Source organism: Cryphonectria parasitica (genome assembly GCF_011745365.1).
Source record: "Cryphonectria parasitica EP155 unplaced genomic scaffold M406scaffold_9, whole genome shotgun sequence".
Lineage (NCBI taxonomy): Eukaryota > Fungi > Ascomycota > Sordariomycetes > Diaporthales > Cryphonectriaceae > Cryphonectria > Cryphonectria parasitica.
In genome coordinates this window covers 1,930,455-1,948,279 of record NW_024468917.1, presented here as the reverse complement: position 1 = coordinate 1,948,279, position 17,825 = coordinate 1,930,455, and the positions used below count along the sequence as shown (strand labels likewise).

The 17,825-nt window shown below is 52.5% G+C and overlaps 4 protein-coding genes across 4 annotated transcripts; 2 read left to right on the top strand and 2 right to left on the bottom strand.

The window, feature by feature from the left end:
• Nucleotides 1–1,745: 1,745 nt before the first annotated feature.
• Nucleotides 1,746–2,914, bottom strand: M406DRAFT_267182 (WD40 repeat-like protein; the record flags this gene model as incomplete). Its single annotated transcript, XM_040917860.1, has 3 exons — nt 1,746–2,551; nt 2,613–2,742; nt 2,789–2,914. The coding sequence occupies 3 exons, from the start codon at nt 2,912–2,914 to the stop codon at nt 1,746–1,748; spliced, it is 1,062 nt and encodes a 353-aa protein (XP_040771934.1).
• A 433-nt stretch (nt 2,915–3,347) lies between these two features.
• On the top strand, nt 3,348–4,496 carry M406DRAFT_296461 (TRAPP I complex; the record flags this gene model as incomplete). Its single annotated transcript, XM_040919250.1, has 3 exons — nt 3,348–3,382; nt 3,582–3,804; nt 3,896–4,496. 3 exons carry the CDS (start codon nt 3,348–3,350, stop codon nt 4,205–4,207), a joined length of 570 nt encoding a protein of 189 aa, XP_040771933.1. The 3' UTR covers nt 4,208–4,496.
• Nucleotides 4,497–13,318: 8,822 nt separating this feature from the next.
• M406DRAFT_343098 (uncharacterized protein) lies at nt 13,319–14,566 on the top strand (the record flags this gene model as incomplete). Its single annotated transcript, XM_040921838.1, has 2 exons — nt 13,319–13,580; nt 13,668–14,566. 2 exons carry the CDS (start codon nt 13,319–13,321, stop codon nt 14,564–14,566), a joined length of 1,161 nt encoding a protein of 386 aa, XP_040771932.1.
• Nucleotides 14,567–15,143: 577 nt separating this feature from the next.
• On the bottom strand, nt 15,144–16,773 carry M406DRAFT_73409 (uncharacterized protein; the record flags this gene model as incomplete). The annotated part of the gene is made up of 3 exons (XM_040925621.1): nt 15,144–15,282; nt 15,352–16,540; nt 16,608–16,773. The coding sequence occupies 3 exons, from the start codon at nt 16,771–16,773 to the stop codon at nt 15,144–15,146; spliced, it is 1,494 nt and encodes a 497-aa protein (XP_040771931.1).
• Between the last annotated feature and the right edge of the window lie 1,052 nt (nt 16,774–17,825).

Here is a 17,825-nt window from a genome sequence, read left to right as displayed (position 1 = left end):
CGATGGGGAAATGATTTGTGGCCAGCGCTCGAAATTGAATGTCAACGACAGCTAGCCATATGCAAGTTGCAGGTTGCAGCACCCTGGTAATTGGACGCGAGGATCCCTCAGGGACATGGGTGTGAGGCACCCCGTATAAGTGAGCGCGAGCCGGTGGAGGTCCACATGTGCTGTACTCTAAATTGGATACTCTCGATCCGAGATACTGTTTTGGCTGTCCTCCGCAGGGGGTAGACAACTATCATCAAACAGGTTTCAAAGGCTATATCATCATATGTCCATCCCTCTCTGGATACACACTTTCCTAGCTTAGTCTCGAGAGATTCTTCTCTTTCATTCTTCTTCTTTCTCCTGATCCGAAGTTGGACTGGCTGTACGTTTTGTCTTGTTGCCCCCCTGCCCTAGCGGTTGCCTTAGCCTTCTTCTCATCTGGTTATCCATACGCCCTCATCTGGGAGGGTCCTTTGATGGAGGTGCCAAGCACGAGGTGTTGAGGCTGTCAGCGCCAGTTATTCATCCTGGCGCACAGACCAATACAGTACAGAAAGACCGCAGAACATCACAGTCCCAGTCTCCAGTCCCTAAGGACGGCATGAAGCTGAAGCCATCGCTCTCCTCAGCCTTCCTGCGCTATGCCCTTCTCACGTCGATGCGACCGGACAACGAAGACAAACCCTGATAATTGGGGACCATATGGCGCAAGTCTTGTGTCGCAGCCTGACAAGATTGGACGAACTTGGGGAAAAGCCATGCATTGATTCAAGGGGTTGCCGCTGGTGTGGTGTGGACGGCATACGCAGGGGCAAATGCGAGTCTTGCGCAGTGTTTCATCCTAGGCCTGTGGCTACGCGCTTCATCCAATCGTGCCGGGTAACCCCACCCGACTAAGGATGGGACCAGGGGCCTCTGCCATCTGCTGTCGCCAAGCTCTGGCGCGTTGCGGTTGCTTGTCGTCTGCTGCCATGGGCGGGTCGCGAACTGAAACTGATCACCTAACTCCAGCCTGTGGACTACCTCAATTTTCGTCCCGAGTCTTTGCGTTATTGTATCTGAGGGAGCGAGGCTGTTTGCGTCGTCGCACTAGCTGCCATAGTGTCGAGAGACGCAACAACGATGTCACTCAAATGACCACTTGAAAAGACACTGTGGGATCATTTTGCTCGTATTTCGTGGCGAATACTATCAATGATCCGGTTTCAAGATGCAGAATGCGGAAGAATATTCCTTAAGGCTGTGTGAGCAGACGCGGTCGGGCTCGAGATGCTTATCCGCTCTCCATGCCAAAAACTCGCGCAGACGATGCACGTGGCCAAGTCGTGAATCGCTGGTTTCATGTGTCGCTTAAAGTGATTCGTGCATCCAGCCAACCCTAAACTGTGACTGTCACGGCCATGTGTTGTAGGGGAATCCACTGAGGTAGTTGCAGCCTCGTGGCCCATCAATTCTAACAACGTCGCGATGCCCTCGGCTGAACAAAATGCTTTGTCCCATCATCCGCGGGGCAGCCAGATCTTGGACGCAGCGGTCTCTAACGATCAAGTCTTATGACCGTATCCAGGCGCCCTCCTTCCTTCCTCTCTCTCTCTCTATCTATCTCTTTCTCTTTTTGCTCAGCGGAACCGAGCCAGTACCTTGGCGATCACGGTCGCGCGAAGGAGCCAGGTTTCTTCTGTCTGCCTCAGTCATCGTGGTGAACTGGAATGGCTGTCTGTCTTCCTTTCGCGGTGGGTAGGACCTAACAGCGTTCATCTCAACTCGCCTAGCAGCATCGTTCTATCCGAGGACGCGGAGAGGATGATAGGGTCTTTGCCTGGCGAGAACTCTGCGGCATTCACTGTGCCCTTGTGGCCTGGCAACTTGTAGAGCAGCTTGCCGTTGTCGCTCGACCAGATGACAACAGTGCCATCACCAGCGCCCACAGCAATCTTCTTTCCAGCGGCGTCCCAGCTGCCTGAGATGAGATTTTTTTCCAGGCCGATTGGAGCTCCATCGAACGTGCGAATCGCCCTCTCCGCCGGGGCGAAAGGTCGGATATCCCAAGTGCGTGCTGTCGAGTCCATCGAGTATGACAAAAGACTTTGGGAGTCTGGGGACACACGCAATGTTGTGATGGTGTCATGGTGTCCTAGCATTGAATACACCACACCCTTCTTGCGGATGTCCCAAACTTTGATGTCATTGTCGATGCCACCAGAGTATATTTCGTTGCCGGCCTCAGATATTGCAACGGCTGTAATGGGAAACTGGGTCTCAATGTAGTCCGCAGCGTGTTTGGTTCTCGGATCCCAGATGCCGATTGTGCCATCGTCGCTTCCACTGATCAATGTCTCCTCGCCGCGCCTGCTGATATCCATAGTATTGATGACCTCCTCATGTCCCACGTAGCGTCTTATTCTCTGCCCGGATGTCAGATCCCAGCTCGCGAGGTGCATGTCGGCGGCAGCGGAAAATAAGATGTCGGAATCACGGGACCACTGGAGATCGAGGACAGCGCCGCGGTGGCCGGTCAGGACACCGTAATTCTCGCAATCCCCGTAGGTTCGCCATAGCACTGAGGCAGTCAGTCAGTCACCCGCCGTCCTGAGAGCTGCCAGGAATTCTTGTAAACTTACTGATGCTCCGGTCCATACCACCTGAGGCAATGAGGTTGCCAGTTGGGTCGAACTTGGCTGAGAATATCTCCGCCGAGTGTCCAGACAGCTCCATCACTGGTGCCTGAAGGCCGCTGGTGCGCGGTGCCTGCTACCGTTAGCCTCATATTGTTCGGCCAGAACCAGAGTGTACATACTGATTGCACCAATGCGCCAGAACCTGAAGCATTTGCTCGTGCTAGGGCCTTCTCCCCCAGATTCTGGCGCTTGACCACAAGTTGGCCCTCTGGCTCACCAGATGCGGGACGTTTCTCGGCAGACATGGTCGCGTTGTTTTCGTTGCGTCGGTTGGACTGCACAGCCTAGGAGCTGAAATTGGAAGCAGGAGAATTCTGTTTGCAGAAACCAGTGGACCTTTGTTTTGCACAGCTCAAAGAAGGGCGTTGTCTGTTACATTTTGTGACATTTTTGTAGCTGCTGTCGCGACATGGTCCGTGCTTCTGGAGTGGTTCATAGCATGCCTGCCGGGTTCCCTACCAAGCCTCTCACCATACCACTTACGTAGTGTTTAGTATGGATTACACCCGCTCCCTCACCGAAACCTCATAGAAGACAAAAGGGTCCTGGCAACTGCAATAACCTCTCCTGAACCCCACCTCCTTTCAAGCCTACACCCTGGGGATTTGAATGGTTACATGTTACGAGCATTGATCGCAGCAAAGCTCGATCTGAGCTGCTGACACCGCTGCCCTCACCATGTCTGCAAGCAAAGCTGCCCGCGTTGGCGAAGAGTACGTGCCCACGTTCCCAGGCTTGTCAATGTGCTTCTTCTTTCTGCTACTTCCAATACATGTGCTGTTCCGTTCGATTGCTAATTGGGTCACAGGATATGGAAGTAAGTTCTACCCTGGATTCTCAACTCCCACTCTCTACGTTCCGGTCTAGCCCGACGCTATCCTGCCTTCCCCTCCCTTGCTGATAGGCTCGAAGGACACGCATCGACAAGGTCAACTCGGAGCTCGTGGTGCTCACGTATGGCACAATCGTTGCACAGCTTTGCAAGGACTTCGACAGTGACTATGTGGAAGTCAACAAACAACTGGACAAGATGGGCTACAACATCGGCCTACGACTGATTGAGGACTACCTGGCCAAGTCGAACACTATGAAGCGCTGCGTGAACTTCCGAGAGACGGCTGAGATGATTGCAAAGGTGCGCACTTCAGGGGAACTCCCCTGAATTGATCAAGTGCGTCCTGGAATCTGCACATGGCATGGCTAACACATACGCACGTTTATCCCAGGTCGGTTTCAAGATCTTCCTCAACATAACACCCACCATCACGAACTGGACTAGCGATAGCAAGCAATTCTCGCTGGTATTCGAAGAGAATCCCCTCGCCGACTTCGTGGAGCTGCCAGACGACGGCCGTGCCCAAGACGAGCTCTGGTACTCGAACATTTTCTGCGGTGTGCTTAGAGGCGCTCTCGAGATGGTACAGATGCAGGTTGAGGCACATTTCATCAGTGATATACTGAGAGGCAACGACTCCACCGAAATGAGGATATCGCTGATCCGCTACATCGATGATGAACTCCCGCCAGAGGATGACTGATCTTCCTCCTGGGTGGACTTACTAAGTTGACAAGCCCTTCCGGTGCTTCACCAATGATGGTGGTATCGATAGTAGGCCAGTGATGGATGCCGGCGGGGAAAGCTATACATATTATCATCCATTCCCATAGCACTGCTGGCGCTGGAGAGGGACATGCTTGAGCTGCAATGGCTCTGTTCAGGTCTACCAATAGCAGATGTAGACAGTTTGAAATCGGAGGTCTGTGCTAGTCCTTACATTCCAGTGCGGTAGAGCAGAATACTAGAGAAGCAGAAGAACTATTGGACCAATATTCCACAATGGCTGGACATCCTCTCCATAATGCAATGTACCTGCCGCCCTCTTTGCCTCTATTGGTTGGGTATGCATACCAAATAGGTCCTGAATGCGACCATTTACCATGCTGATAGCGATGTGCGAACACGAGGCATATGCATCAGTTAATCGAAGAACCACCATGATAGAGTCTCCACATCCAATTCCCTCGACCACAAAGCGCTTTGCACAAGCCAGGGTATCTTTTCACACGGACTGCTGGTTCCTCGGTCCTCTGCCGTTAGCCACATTTTGCGATAGCATGCAATATGTTGCATTTCCACCCAATGAGCGGAGCACTGAATTGTCAAGACTTGATCCAAGACCCGATTGTTACACAAGTACAACGCCATTGGGTCGTATTTGTCCCGCCGTGCTGGGCCAGCCGTGCTATTGTCTTGGACTGCCACCCTTCCAAAAGCGCCTGCTCCCCGCTTCTCCCGCTACTACTCCTGTTGGCATGTTTCATTCCCAATCAAAGCCACTACAGTTGGTTTTGACGAAGAAAGAAAGCAATTTTCAACAGTATCGTACGAACGAAAGGTTTGCCTTTACATTCCTTGCTTCTGTGCCGGGCCCGCAGCGGCACGAACCGCATGATGAAGCTCAAATTGGAATAGAAGAAGGAAAAATCAATAAATATTAAAGAGAAAATTTTGAAAGAAAAATATGCCCAGGCTCAAGAATTTGGGGGCCACAACTTGTCCCTACAGTTGCCCGTCTCTGTGACAGGGCGATGAGCCTTGTTTCACAATGTTGCTTTTATCTCTGGGAGCCTGCTCTTTCTTCTTGTCTTACGCCTCCAAAGAAAACCTCTTAAGAAGGCTGTAGCAGCGTTAATAGATGTCATAGTGGAATGAGTGGGTAAGCTTACATGGACATCGCGTTGTGGTAGGGCTGAGGCGGGGGCGTGGAGGCTGATGCATCCAGCGTGCCTGGGCAGGGATGGCAATGGGGTCAAAGAAGCGAGCCAGATCACAGCTGAAGGGTTTGCATTTGGATAGGGAAAATATTTCCCTGTAAGGTATCTGTCGCAAACACTGCTTGAAAATGACACATGTATTCGGTCGTCCTGTATGTCCTTGCAGATGTTGAACCATATCTATAAGAATGCTTGGCTGCCTGTAGAATGTGAGTACTTGCTCTTGAATAGCAAGAGGGGACACAAAATCTAATGCAAGGTACAGAATCCCCTCTCTTTCAATTCGGGAAGGGGTAGGTGAAGTTGCAGCTGTCAAGGCAGAGCCCTGCTGGTGGCAGTTCTCGGCACACAGCGCCATGGACGGGTACCCTGACGGCCTGAGTGTGGGCAGGCAGCAGACGGACTGGACTTACACAACGTACACAGCCTGGGGAAGAATCTAAGATCCACAAAATAATTACACGACGTAGCAGCATATCTACAAGTCTGAAAGGATCAGAAATCTTATTGTCGTAGTGACTACTATCCAAGTACTTTGCATCCACGACGACGCATGGGAGAGAGCATCCCAGTAAATGCCTTCTGGGGGCCGCTGGAAAGGTGTCCGGCACACACATTTCTTGGTAGGGCCTTTTCCTTATGGAAATGGTGGGCTCTGCGCCTTAGGCCAATCTGATGAGGCAAAGTAGAAGAGGAAACATAAGCAGAAGAAGAAAAAAATAAGAGAAGGAGAAAAATTGAGGAAAAACTGAAAATCACCTGTTTGGCCACCACCCATTCGAGTCACCCGGCCTGGTGACAGACACGTCCGAGCAGACTCATCTAGATCACGCTGCTTGCCTGACGCGATTTCGTCTGGTCCGTGTTAGATCGGAGCTTGATCACACCACCATCTGCCGGTCAATATGGTTCTTTGTGTTACGGTCGTGATACAGAAGTTCCCTAGCAGTCAGAGGCTTCAGCAGGTTTCTGAATTGGGCGACCTTGAGAGGAGGGAGAGAGCAGGACCGGCTTCTTGACTTGATAGGATATTCAAATCAGCCCTGGATCAAAGCCTCCTTGCCCGAGATCATCAGTCAGGCATGGGATCCATCCGCCCCCAGAGTTGTTAGATCCGGTTGAGCTGTGTTCTAGTGATGCAGGGCTGTCTGATATCTCAGGCCGAAAGTAGGTTGCCCCACTTACTTCATCTCCTCAGTGTGCGAGGTATTACGACTTAAAACGCCAAGCCATATATGGCACAATTTTCTCAGCTCGCCTTAAAAAATTAAAAAAAGATTTGAGGGGTTGTTCTCGCTCCTATCAGAAATTTCATCATGCAATGGGATATTTCTCTTAATTTCCTTTTCAATATTCCCCAAAGGGTCATCCGTCACAAACATCTAGTATGCTTGAGATGTGATATGACAGTGGAGACTGAGCCGGTGAACCTAGCAGTGAGGCATACTGTGGTACATCGCCATCATGGTATCAGTTCTTGGCAATACTTACGTAGAGAAATGCGACTAATCTTCCTAGGTTCATCGTGCCTAACATGTTCATGAGACATTCCCTCCATTAATACTGGGAGAATATCGACATCGTTTGATGACCAAAGTACTATGGCATTATGGCATTATTTATTGATTGAACTGCTGAGATAAAACGGAAGACGGAGCAAATAAGCAACCAGAGTTTTTGTCGGGGGAGAGGCTCGGTGTGTAGTACGTGAAATGTACTGTATGATATGGCTTACTTCAGGTACTTAGGGTTAGGGGTATTAAGTCAGGAGCCGCCAGAATGGTCATGAAACGTGGGCAGCTCAGGGCATCCAGTCAGAAACCAACGCCAATCTCGATGTTGCTGCCTCAGGCAGAAGACTAATATCACCCATGGGTCATGGCTCAATGACAGGACCCCTCGTGGCCTCCCACCCACCTTCGAAGCTAGAGGGCCCCAAGATCTTCTCTCCCACTTTCTTGTCTCTTCTACTACTACCTTGCCTTCTCTGCCTTACCCGCACCATACCTTCACGTCACTTTTCCTCCTCCTTTTTTTTCCCCCCTTTTTAACCATCCCCCTCGTTCCCGATCGACCTGCGGAATGCTCTCTCATGTCGTCGCAGGAGCATCGTGGACCAGCTGTTCTTTTCTGATGTGAATTGCGACTAACATTAGATCTTGCGACAAGAACGCGACTGCAACATCTGCTACTGCTCTGCCCGCCAACCCCCGGCCAAGAGACCTGGGGGCTCTGCTCCACACGGGCGCTGTACCGCAATCGCACTTGCCTGCACTGCGCTGCGCTGCTCTGCCTAGAGGACCAGGCCAGGTGGCAGGCATTACTCGCCCGCCCGTCCCCTACTAGACTCTCCCCCCAACCCAACCCGGATCAGAGTTGCGGCGCCCAGGCCTAGCACCTCGCAGCATCTGCACCCGGCACCCAGGGCCCATCCCCTGTGCGCTCACTCAACTGCACTGCACTGCACTGCACCCTTACCTGGGCTCCTCTCGACCATCAACCGGAGTGTGTGGCCTGCATCCTCCGCTTTATTCGCCCGGCCACCTAGCCTAACTGAACCTTACCTGACCCAAGTCAAATCCCATCACCCATCCCCAAACCGACATTTCCTCCTCCGCCAGTGTCCACTTCGACAATCTCATCGGACATCTTCAACCCATGCTGGGCCTCTGAGACGGTATCAAGACATCGAATACCGTTTCTCTCCGGACCCAAGCACGCGTGGTCGATCTATTGTTGGCTGTACCCTTCGAGTTTTTTTTAACCCGACCACGCGTCTCAGGCCGCCATTTCCCTGCCTGATCATCTACTCTCTTACCAATCTTGTCCATCGCCTTCCACTACTCGGCCCGTCATCACCAGACATCAGCAAAACTTTATCTCGCCCCTTGGTGCCGTGACTGCATCTCGATTATTCGTACACGCTCCTGCAACACCACCAACCGACCCCCGAAGAGCTGGCTCAATCACGATTGCCGACACCGCCCGTCCGTCAATCGCTTCAGACACCGCGTATCCGCGACTTTGGAGGCAGCGCAGACGAGCCTGTCTGCCAAGATCGAGGCAAACCTGACCACTTCCTTTGCGGCGCTGTTCATCGCTGACCCCCGCCGTCTCTTCCGCCGCGGCAGACCCGCTCTGCACCCGCAGAAGCACTCGTCGGTATCATGAATGTCAACATGCCCATGGTCCCCGGCCCTCCGGTCGGCACTGGTATGCCCATGATGGCCAACGGTGGTATCGCTCCCCCCGCCGGGCCCCGACCTCAACAGCCCAGCGAGGCCAACAAGAACCTGTTGAACACCTACATCTACGAGTACTTCTTGCGCAACGATATGTTTGAGTGCGCGCGCGCACTGCTGAGATCTGATCCTCAGATCAAGGTTCAAGATGGCCCAAATGCCCGTCGCGACGAGAATGGAAACCTGGTCGTGAGTGGTGTGGGTGATTCCATGGAAGTCGACAATAAGGATGGCATCGATGCCAAGGGCCCTGAGGGCTTGCCTCAGCCTTCCATCCCCAACCCAAGTTTAGATAATCCTTTCCTGTACGAGTGGTTCTGCTTGTTCTGGGATATGTTCAACGCGCAGAAGGGCAAGAGCGCCAACGTTCAAGTCAACTCTTATATGAACCACACTCAGGTACGTGCTGTGCTGTGCTTCGCTCCGTCCCTCCATGTTTGCAATCGAAATATGCTGGGCCCGGTGGCTAATCTGTCGCGCAGAATCAGTCCCGTCTCCGACAAAACCAACAACAAGAAATGCTACGCAACATGCGCCCAGACATGACGCCTGCACAGCAGCAACAGCTTCAGATGATGCGTATGCAGCAGAACAGCGGCATGAACATGGCTATGAAGCAGCCCAACAGCATGGCTCAGCGAGCCATGGCCAATAACCAAAACAAGTAAGCATCGCCCATGGCACGTTGGCAGTATCGACGACTCTTCTGACATCGTAACTCCTGCAGCCCACAGATGATGCAAATGCTCCAACAACAAAAGCAAGGCCAGATGCAGCGAGATCCCTCGGATATGGACGGTAACCGTGCGCGTCAGTCGTCTCCAGGATCCGCTGAGAATGCTCCGTCCCCGTCCAAGCGGCCCCGCCTTGATGGTGGTGCTCCCTTTAATCCTGCCCAGCCGGCGATGATGCCCAACGGAAGACCAGGCCCTGCAGGGCAAGGAATGCCAGGCCAGCAGGTAGGATCCGACCCTTCAAGTTCTCAGCAACAATCCAAGCAGCTCCTCATCTTCAATGGCATAGACCCAGCATCACTGAAACCAGAACAGTTTGCCACATTCCAAAATCAATCCCCTGCTGTTCAACAGAAGACCATTCAAACTTACGCTCAAAATCTGCAGCAGCAGCAGAGCCAGCAGATGCCCAAAAATGGTGCCATTCCCAATGCCAACGGTCCCCCAGGCCAAGGTTCCCCCATGGTTCCCCAAGGACCCGAAGGCGCCGCTGCCATCAACACCTTCTACAACGCAGATGGCATGGGTGCGCCCGGCGCGATAAGACCCGGCGCCGGTCCGGGCGCTAGCCAGCAACCTGGTGGCAGCAATCATGCCCTCCAGGACTATCAGATGCAGCTCATGCTTCTCGAGCAGCAGAACAAGAAGAGGCTTATGATGGCTCGCCAGGAACAGGACGGCGGAAACACCATTCAAATGCCTCGAGAAGGCCCTGCTGGTCCTGGTGGTCCTGGCGGCCCTCCTGGCGCTACTGCGCCCTTCCAGGGTGCCTCGCCCCAGGGCGCGCGTCCCGGAGCGTCGCCAAACCCTGCTGACATGAAGCGCGGGCCCCAGCAGATGAACCCGGCTGGTATGGGCTCTCCTATGGCCGAGGGCGCCCAGTCTCGTGGCTCGCCCAACGCCATGTTCATGGCCAACCAAATGGATCCCCAGGCTCCTCATTTCTCCAACATGAATGGAATGGGCGCTGGTGGCAACATACCTGGTGGGCCCCAGATGAACGGCATGCGCCCTCCTAGCTCACATCCTCAGCCGCCATTCAACGGGCCGATGAATCCCGCCCAGCAGCAGATGATGGCTGCTCGCCAGCAGGCACAGATAGCCGGTCCCCCTGGTCAACAGATGCAATGGCAGCAACAGCAGCAGAACGGCCCCGCGGGCCCCAATGGTAATCAAATGGTGCCTCAGGGCCAGACTCCACAGCAGGTCCAAGGCACGCCACGCCAGGCCAATGCTATGCCGCCGCCGGCTCAGCCTGCCGCGGCCGCAGCTGCTGCCAATGCACGGAACACCTCATCGCCACAGGTCAGCACTGCCGCACCGCCCACTCCATCCCAGTCCAACAAGTCGGCACCCAAGAAGAAGGAAACAAAGAGTGCAAAGGACAAGGTGAGATCGAAATGTGCCCCCTTCTGCGTGCCCGTCAATGTATAATAACGTTACTCTAAACAAAGCGCGCTGCGAATCAGAAGAAGTCCAACGCCAACCACAATGCCGCTGCTGGAGCCACGCCTGCCGCCGAGCCCACCACAGAAGCCGAGGCGCCCACGCCTGCGACGCCCATTACGCCGGTCAACCCGCAGCAAAACCTCAACAGACCAGGCCAAAGTGCCGGGCCCGGCCAGGCAATGCCTAACGGCCAGGCTCCTGCCCCAGTGCCCCAGCAGGCTGCTGCCACCATGGTCCCGCAGCCTGACCCGAATCAGAACTTCAACATGGAAAATATGGTCAGTATTCCCCTCAACTTCACGTCTTCGTCGTCAAGTTTACTCACAAATCACATCTTTGCAGGGTGATTTTGGAACACTGGACTTTGCGAATCCGTTGGCCACTACCGATGTCTTGAACGATTTCGACTTTGACTCGTTCCTTCATGATAATGAAGGAGGCGACGGTGGATTCGACTTTTCCTCCACTGGGGCCTTCATGGATACCGATGGGATTGAGACTTAGCTGATCGCCAGTCTCACCAACGTGAACAATTCGAAAGGTTTAAATCCCTAAAAACGAGTTTCTCGGCCTTGTGCAAGGAACATGCGCCGGCCCTCGGCACTTAAGACAGCAAACATTTTTTGTCGATACCCAAAATTTCTCTGTATTCTTACTTGGTCATCCCGCATTCCACGCCGCCATTTGGGTCTACGTGGATACGCACTGGGAGATGAGATGGGGAGTCATGTGGTCGCACCAATCAGTTGCTTCCTGCAGCGAAAACTCAAACGCATCGCGGATGCAGAACGAATACTGAGCTCTCGGAGCTCTCCTCATTATTACTATTTCCTAGGGATGGGCTTGTTTTGATTTCGTACTTGGTGCTTACGGGGGTTTTCCTTTTCGGCGGGTTTTCAGTGTAATGCGTGTTCGTGATGGGGAATTTTTCACGGCGCGGCTTGTTACATTTTCAGGTTTGGTTCATATATCACTCTCCAGTTAGCTTAATCGCCTTTGCTCATTCACTACACACGACGGCGTAACATTTGTTGCGTTTTTCTTTTCTCAACCCGACAAAGCACAATGGCCGACTTTACACCTTCTTTCCTTCTCTCATCTCGACTACAACAAAACGAGCAGCAGCGGCAACATCGTTTCCTGAAGCGAGCTTCCCGACTCCGACGCATCATATCATTTTCCTTCTCTCAAAGAAATCCGAGGGGTTCTGTTCTAACTCTCTTATCGCATCTGATGAATGACTTTCGAATACAAAAAAAAGGATCAGTGACGAACGGCGAGGATCGAGGTGTTGTTTTCCTTGTTGGATTATTTTTTTTTCTCTTCATGGTGGCCTTAGCGGTGACGAGTGGGAATTGTATCGAGGGGAATGATTGTACTCCTTTTCCAGTTCGATGGTCATTAGTTGCTGTCATGTCATCCGCGTTTCAATCTTGGCTTCTCTCTGGTGACATGATGGCTCTTGCATATTTGACATGTACTCGTCCGTGGTCTTGCGGTCGAAGCTCCCAGCTCTACGGCGAGGTGGCTGGCTGAATCATCTCCCCCGTATGTGTCAATTTCCAGTTCATGTACAAGTCAAAGGTAAACTTGAGTGAGCAAGAAAGAACCTTAGGTTCAGGTAGAAATTGTGTCTACATGCTTGGAGTAGTCGACAATTGCACATGGCAGCGGAACTTTAAGAAAGAGGGGCATTGTCTTTCTAGAATTGGACCTTGCTCGAGGCCAGTAGAGGGCTACTTATTTCGTCTAACATCACCAGTTGCTACCTAGATATCAGACCCTGAACTCACTGTTGTGCTTTGGCATGTAGCAAGCTGGAAGTTCCCCGTTGGGGTGATAGGTGTTCCTCCCTCCTAGTAGAATATGATCTTGCCCGGGACTTTGGGCGCAAAGCAAGCAGAGCAGGCTGGAGAGGGTTGGTGTGACCTGTCACTGGCAGCAAACATTTACGTGACCAACCAGAGACATTTTGCAAAAGGGGAGAGAGCTTGCTCTCTCTGCAGATTCTTGGGATGAAATTTTTTTTGGAGGGTTTTCAGGTCTTGTGAATTCCAAACTTCACTCTGCTCTATGGAAGAAGCGTTCATCACACAACACTGCACTACCCTCTAATCTTTGTGACCCAATATTTCTACGAGCCTCAAAGCCAGACCTCAGGGATTTGTGACAAAGTCTCCAGAGGTATTTTCTTCGACTGTTTAATCAGTCTTTCTGTTCCTGAGTTTGAAATCGACAGTCACCCCATACCCAACTCAACGCCTTTTCTACACGTGCCTTTCTGAGGGGCTTTTCCGAACGTACATAAAAACAACCTTACACACGTCGACAACAACGACACGTCGACGCTGCGCCTCGAAAACCGCGCTGGGGAAGATTTTGCCATTCCAAGCGATTCCCAAGATTCCAGGTCTCGTTAGACGCCCTCACACGCCCATATGAGCGCAAGATGGCCAAGTCCCAGCTGGCGGAGCAGCCCAACATATTCATCTCCAATGGCACCTGCTACAGTGGTCCAAACCATGAGGCAGATCCAGCCATGATACCTTGTGGCAATTCCTTCTATGGGGCCATCTCCTGCTGCCAGGCACAAGATGCATGCCTACTGAGTGGCGTCTGCTTCAACTTCCAGTACTATACAACCTATATTTCTGGCTGTACTGACTCAGAATATAAATCGCCCGTCTGCCCTAACAAGTTTGAGGACAAAGGTGAGAGTGCCCAGGTGACTGATCGCGATGGAGTGCACCCGAACCACCCATTTCCGATTCAGCTGACACAGAATGTACTACTGTTAGACGCCCCATGGCTGGGTATGTCCTATTGCAATGGCACCAGCAATCAATGGGTTCTTTGCGACCAGAAGGGCCACCCAGGGACCATTGTCAAACCTGACCTGTGCTACTGCCCTACTGCCAGCGCCGAGCGCAGCATGACCCTGAGCCAGTACTCGCAGATCAACGAGACAGCCTGGCTGCCCAGCGCTACTGGCCTCAGCGTCCAATTCTTCGCGGGCTTCTTCCCGACTGCACCGTCGACCATAGCTTCCTCGAGCGCGACTGCCACTTCCAATCCTACTCCTAGAGTTGGTCCTTCTTCTGCTCGAACTTCCAATTTTCTGAGCCCTACGGTGTCGTCCCCAGCTCTGACTACAACCAGCCATTCAAACAACAGTCTCACCACTGGCGATACCATCGGCATTGCAGTCAGCGCGTCTATCGGCGGCGTCGCCCTCCTTGCAGGGCTCGTCTACCTCTTCCTACATCGCCGCCGCACTCTAAAGGCCCGAATCGCTGCCAAGACACCCGAGTCATCTATTCATCAGCAGACCCCCTCCTATGGCGGTGACCCTAATGGAGGAGACCATCACAGCATCGGCATCGCTTACGGCGGCGTCGGAGGCGATGTACATGAGCAGCAGCCCTACAATGAGTCCGCCTCCCAGCTGGGCAGCCCGCACCCGTCGGCAATCTCGGAGTTGGACAGCCACCATATCAACAAGGCGGTGCGCCCTTGGTCTTTGGTCTCGGAGCTCGATGGCGAGAACAGCAGCAGCGCGGCTCCTGCGATGGGGACGACAGGCATGCCGACTTCGCCGGGCCGGATGGAGGCTATTATGGAGAATGGTGGCTTTGGCGAGGAGCAGGCTGGGCCGAGTGAGCTTTCTGCGCACGAGCTGACGGAGTTGCCTGCTTGAGGGGCATGATTTGAGGAGCATGAAGCATAGTGCATTTTGGGGCTGGGAAATAAACATCGGGTCGACAAGGATAGGTGTCTGTCGGGGTAGTTTATGGGCCTATGGTATTTATTACACAAGCAAAAAAAGGTGGTACTTCCTGAAAGAAGGGACAGGGCAGCGTTGACTGTGGCGTTATACAAGGAGCCTGTGAGGCATGCTCTGTGCCATGCTTAGCTTTGTCTAGAACGACATTGAGACTGCATCATTCAGCATAGGCATCCATCTTGACGACACTACCTTGACTTTACCATCAACATCATTATTCACAGGGAGACCAAATCAGGGAAGGCGCAAGAGGCGGGACGTTTTCTCAAATTCAATACTTGAGCGACTTGTTTGACTACGGCCTTCTTACTGGGAGGCCTGCAGCTTAATTCAATACTCTTATCAAAATGAATTGTATATTGCACAACTTGAGGCTAGATATGCTAGCTATAAACCTTGGGTACTTTGAAGAAATCAAAATACAATACTCAATGAATAGATAGTCAAGAGATCTTCATCTAGACAACAGCTCTTGACCAGTTTGTTTCCATTAATTGACTGGTATGGTCTCAACCTTATCAGCACTGTTGCCCTTGACTTGAACATGTTGGTTGATTCTGTGGAGGTCCGAGTCTGAAGGGAGAGCTTCCACCTCTTCTGTGCCAGACACTTGCTTCTGTCTCTTGTCTCTGATAAAGTATGAAGTTGTCAGCACTAGCGTTATAAACAACAACCTCTGAGATATGGTGATAACATACCCATTTTCCCCAAAGAGTAGAGACATGATCCAGGTCATGATGACAAGACACACGACCATAACAGCAGAGAATACATAACCTTTTGGGTACCTGGGAGCTTCCACAGTTGGGTACGTCAGGTTCGGCACAAACGCGTTCGTTGCTGTGCCCACAGCCGTCATGAGCGTCAGCGTCAGCGCTCTCTCCTCGATATTGTCCCTCAGGATCGCATTCGCCCAACCGTACAAGACCGAGGACACGGCGACCGACGAATACGTCACGCTAAAGGCGAACCACTTGGCGGCCTCGGGCACGTCCCAGACGGACAGGATCACCAGCGCCGTGAAGTTGAAGGCCGAGGCGGTACTGATGGCGACGGGACGCGATACCCACAGGTCGGCGGAATAGTTGATGAAGAAGACGAAGAAGATGCCCAGCGCGGGGCTGATAGCGGCGAGGTTGTTCATGGCGGCGGTGTCATACCGGTCGAGGCTCTTGATCCAGAGCAGGAACGCGGCCGAGTTGGCGCTCGTGTTGAAGAAGATGGTGTCCCAGAACAAGATGACCCAGAACTTCCAATTCTTGAAGATGCGGGCTAGCAAGGCCCACGTGAAAGGGGCGCTCTCTACTCGGGAACCGTGGCGCTCTAGGCGGGCCCTCGCGAGCTCGAGCTCGTGCGGCTTGATGACCAGCCGGTTGGGCCTGTCGGGCGTGCCAGGCCAGATGAAGAAGCCCAGCAGCGCAACGGGCAACGTGATGATGGCGTTGATGATGAACAACCACCTCCACCCGGGCAGGCCGTTGTGGCCGTCGAGGTAGGTCGTGGCGGCGGCCTGCAACAGGCTCGCGGTCAGGGTGCCGAGTGTCAGCCCTGTGTAGAAGGTGCCACCGCGGCGGCCGACCTCGTCGCTGCGGTACCAGGAGCCGAGGACGAAGTGTACGCCGGTGAAGTAGGGGCCCTCGAACAGGGAGACCAGGAAGCGGTAGGCCATGATCTCGCCGTAGCTCTGGGCGCGGTACTGTAGCAAGGTGAAGATGCCCCAGCACAAGTCGAGGGTGGGCACGAGGATGTGCATGGGCACGCGCGGGAACAGGTAGATGAAGGGGAGGAGGCCGACTACGTTCCCGACGTAGAAGATGGTCTGGAACTGGACGAGCTGGTTGCCGGTAAAGTTGAGATCGCTTGACATGCCCGAGGCGTAGGCATTGTCTGGTTGAGGTCAGTGTTCCGCACGGTTCACTCATTCGTTTATCGTACGTGTTTATAATCAACTTACTGATGTTAGTCTGATCTATGTACTTGATCCAGTACACAATAAAGGCATAAGGCACGATCAGGAGGTCCAGCTTGAGCACCAGCTTCCTCTCCTCTGGACTGTCCTCGGCCGAGTACCATTGGTACCATCTCCTCTTCACTGGAGAACCGTCAGCGTCAGATCCCATGATAGATTCTTGGGTTTTATGCGTGTATGAGTGTTTGGAGGAGACTTAGATGCGTAGATTCTGTGACATGGGCCTTTCTCTCGAGTAGATGTTTCTTCACTTAATTGATATTATATGTATTATTCACCCTGGTCGACATGTCGTGAGTATCGTCACAGCATCCACATATTGCCTCACCACCCAGCACATCTGGCTATGCTCCAATCAACAACTTTCTATCCCTCCTGCAGATCTGTTCTCGATTGCATACTGTGTAGGACTAAGGATAAGTGGGCGATATAGGCCTTAGCTCGACTGAATAAGTGAGAATATTTGTGAGAGCCATGCGGGCTTATGCATGTCGCCATCGTATCGCAGATGGCGTGAGGCGGAAATAGTAAAAGCCCCAGGGTTTCTTAAGTTCTTTAAAGACGTCGCCTGGAAATTATGAGCGTTTGTAGCCCTATCTGCCAAAGTCGGCAGATGTGTCTAATACACTGCCTTCATCGTACTCGACTCGATACGCCTGGGTTTCTACAAATGCTAATGGCTTGATTACTAAAAGAGATGTCAACTGTGCGCTCTTCAATCGCATTTACACTACAGCTTCCTAGTTAATTAGACTCTCTAGATTCGACTGTGGCTCCTTGTCGCCCATTTCCCATCTCCCGTGTCCAGAGCCTTGGAGTTTTCACTCCGCCTTCGCTACAGCTTACAAGGCATAATTGCGACAGCATGCCTATATGGTCTTCTTATCCATGTTTCAGACTGAGCTCCCAAGCTTGAATCTCGCTGGAGTCGCCATGGTAGAGTGCCAGACTTTCTATGTCTTAGTTGTTCTTATGTTATGAAACATCAGGGAGGGGAAACTTCAGTTAGTGTGGTGATAGTGAGGCGGCGCAGTGTCATAATAAAGAGAGCTAAATTTTTAGCATCACTACTATTTCTGCAGGAAAAAAGACATTGATGATTCGAAATAACGATGAGTGCATACATTTCAGACCGACGCAGATATTTCGGATTGATAACACAGTACAGGTTCGCAGCAATATATACTTGTTACTGCAGGTGCG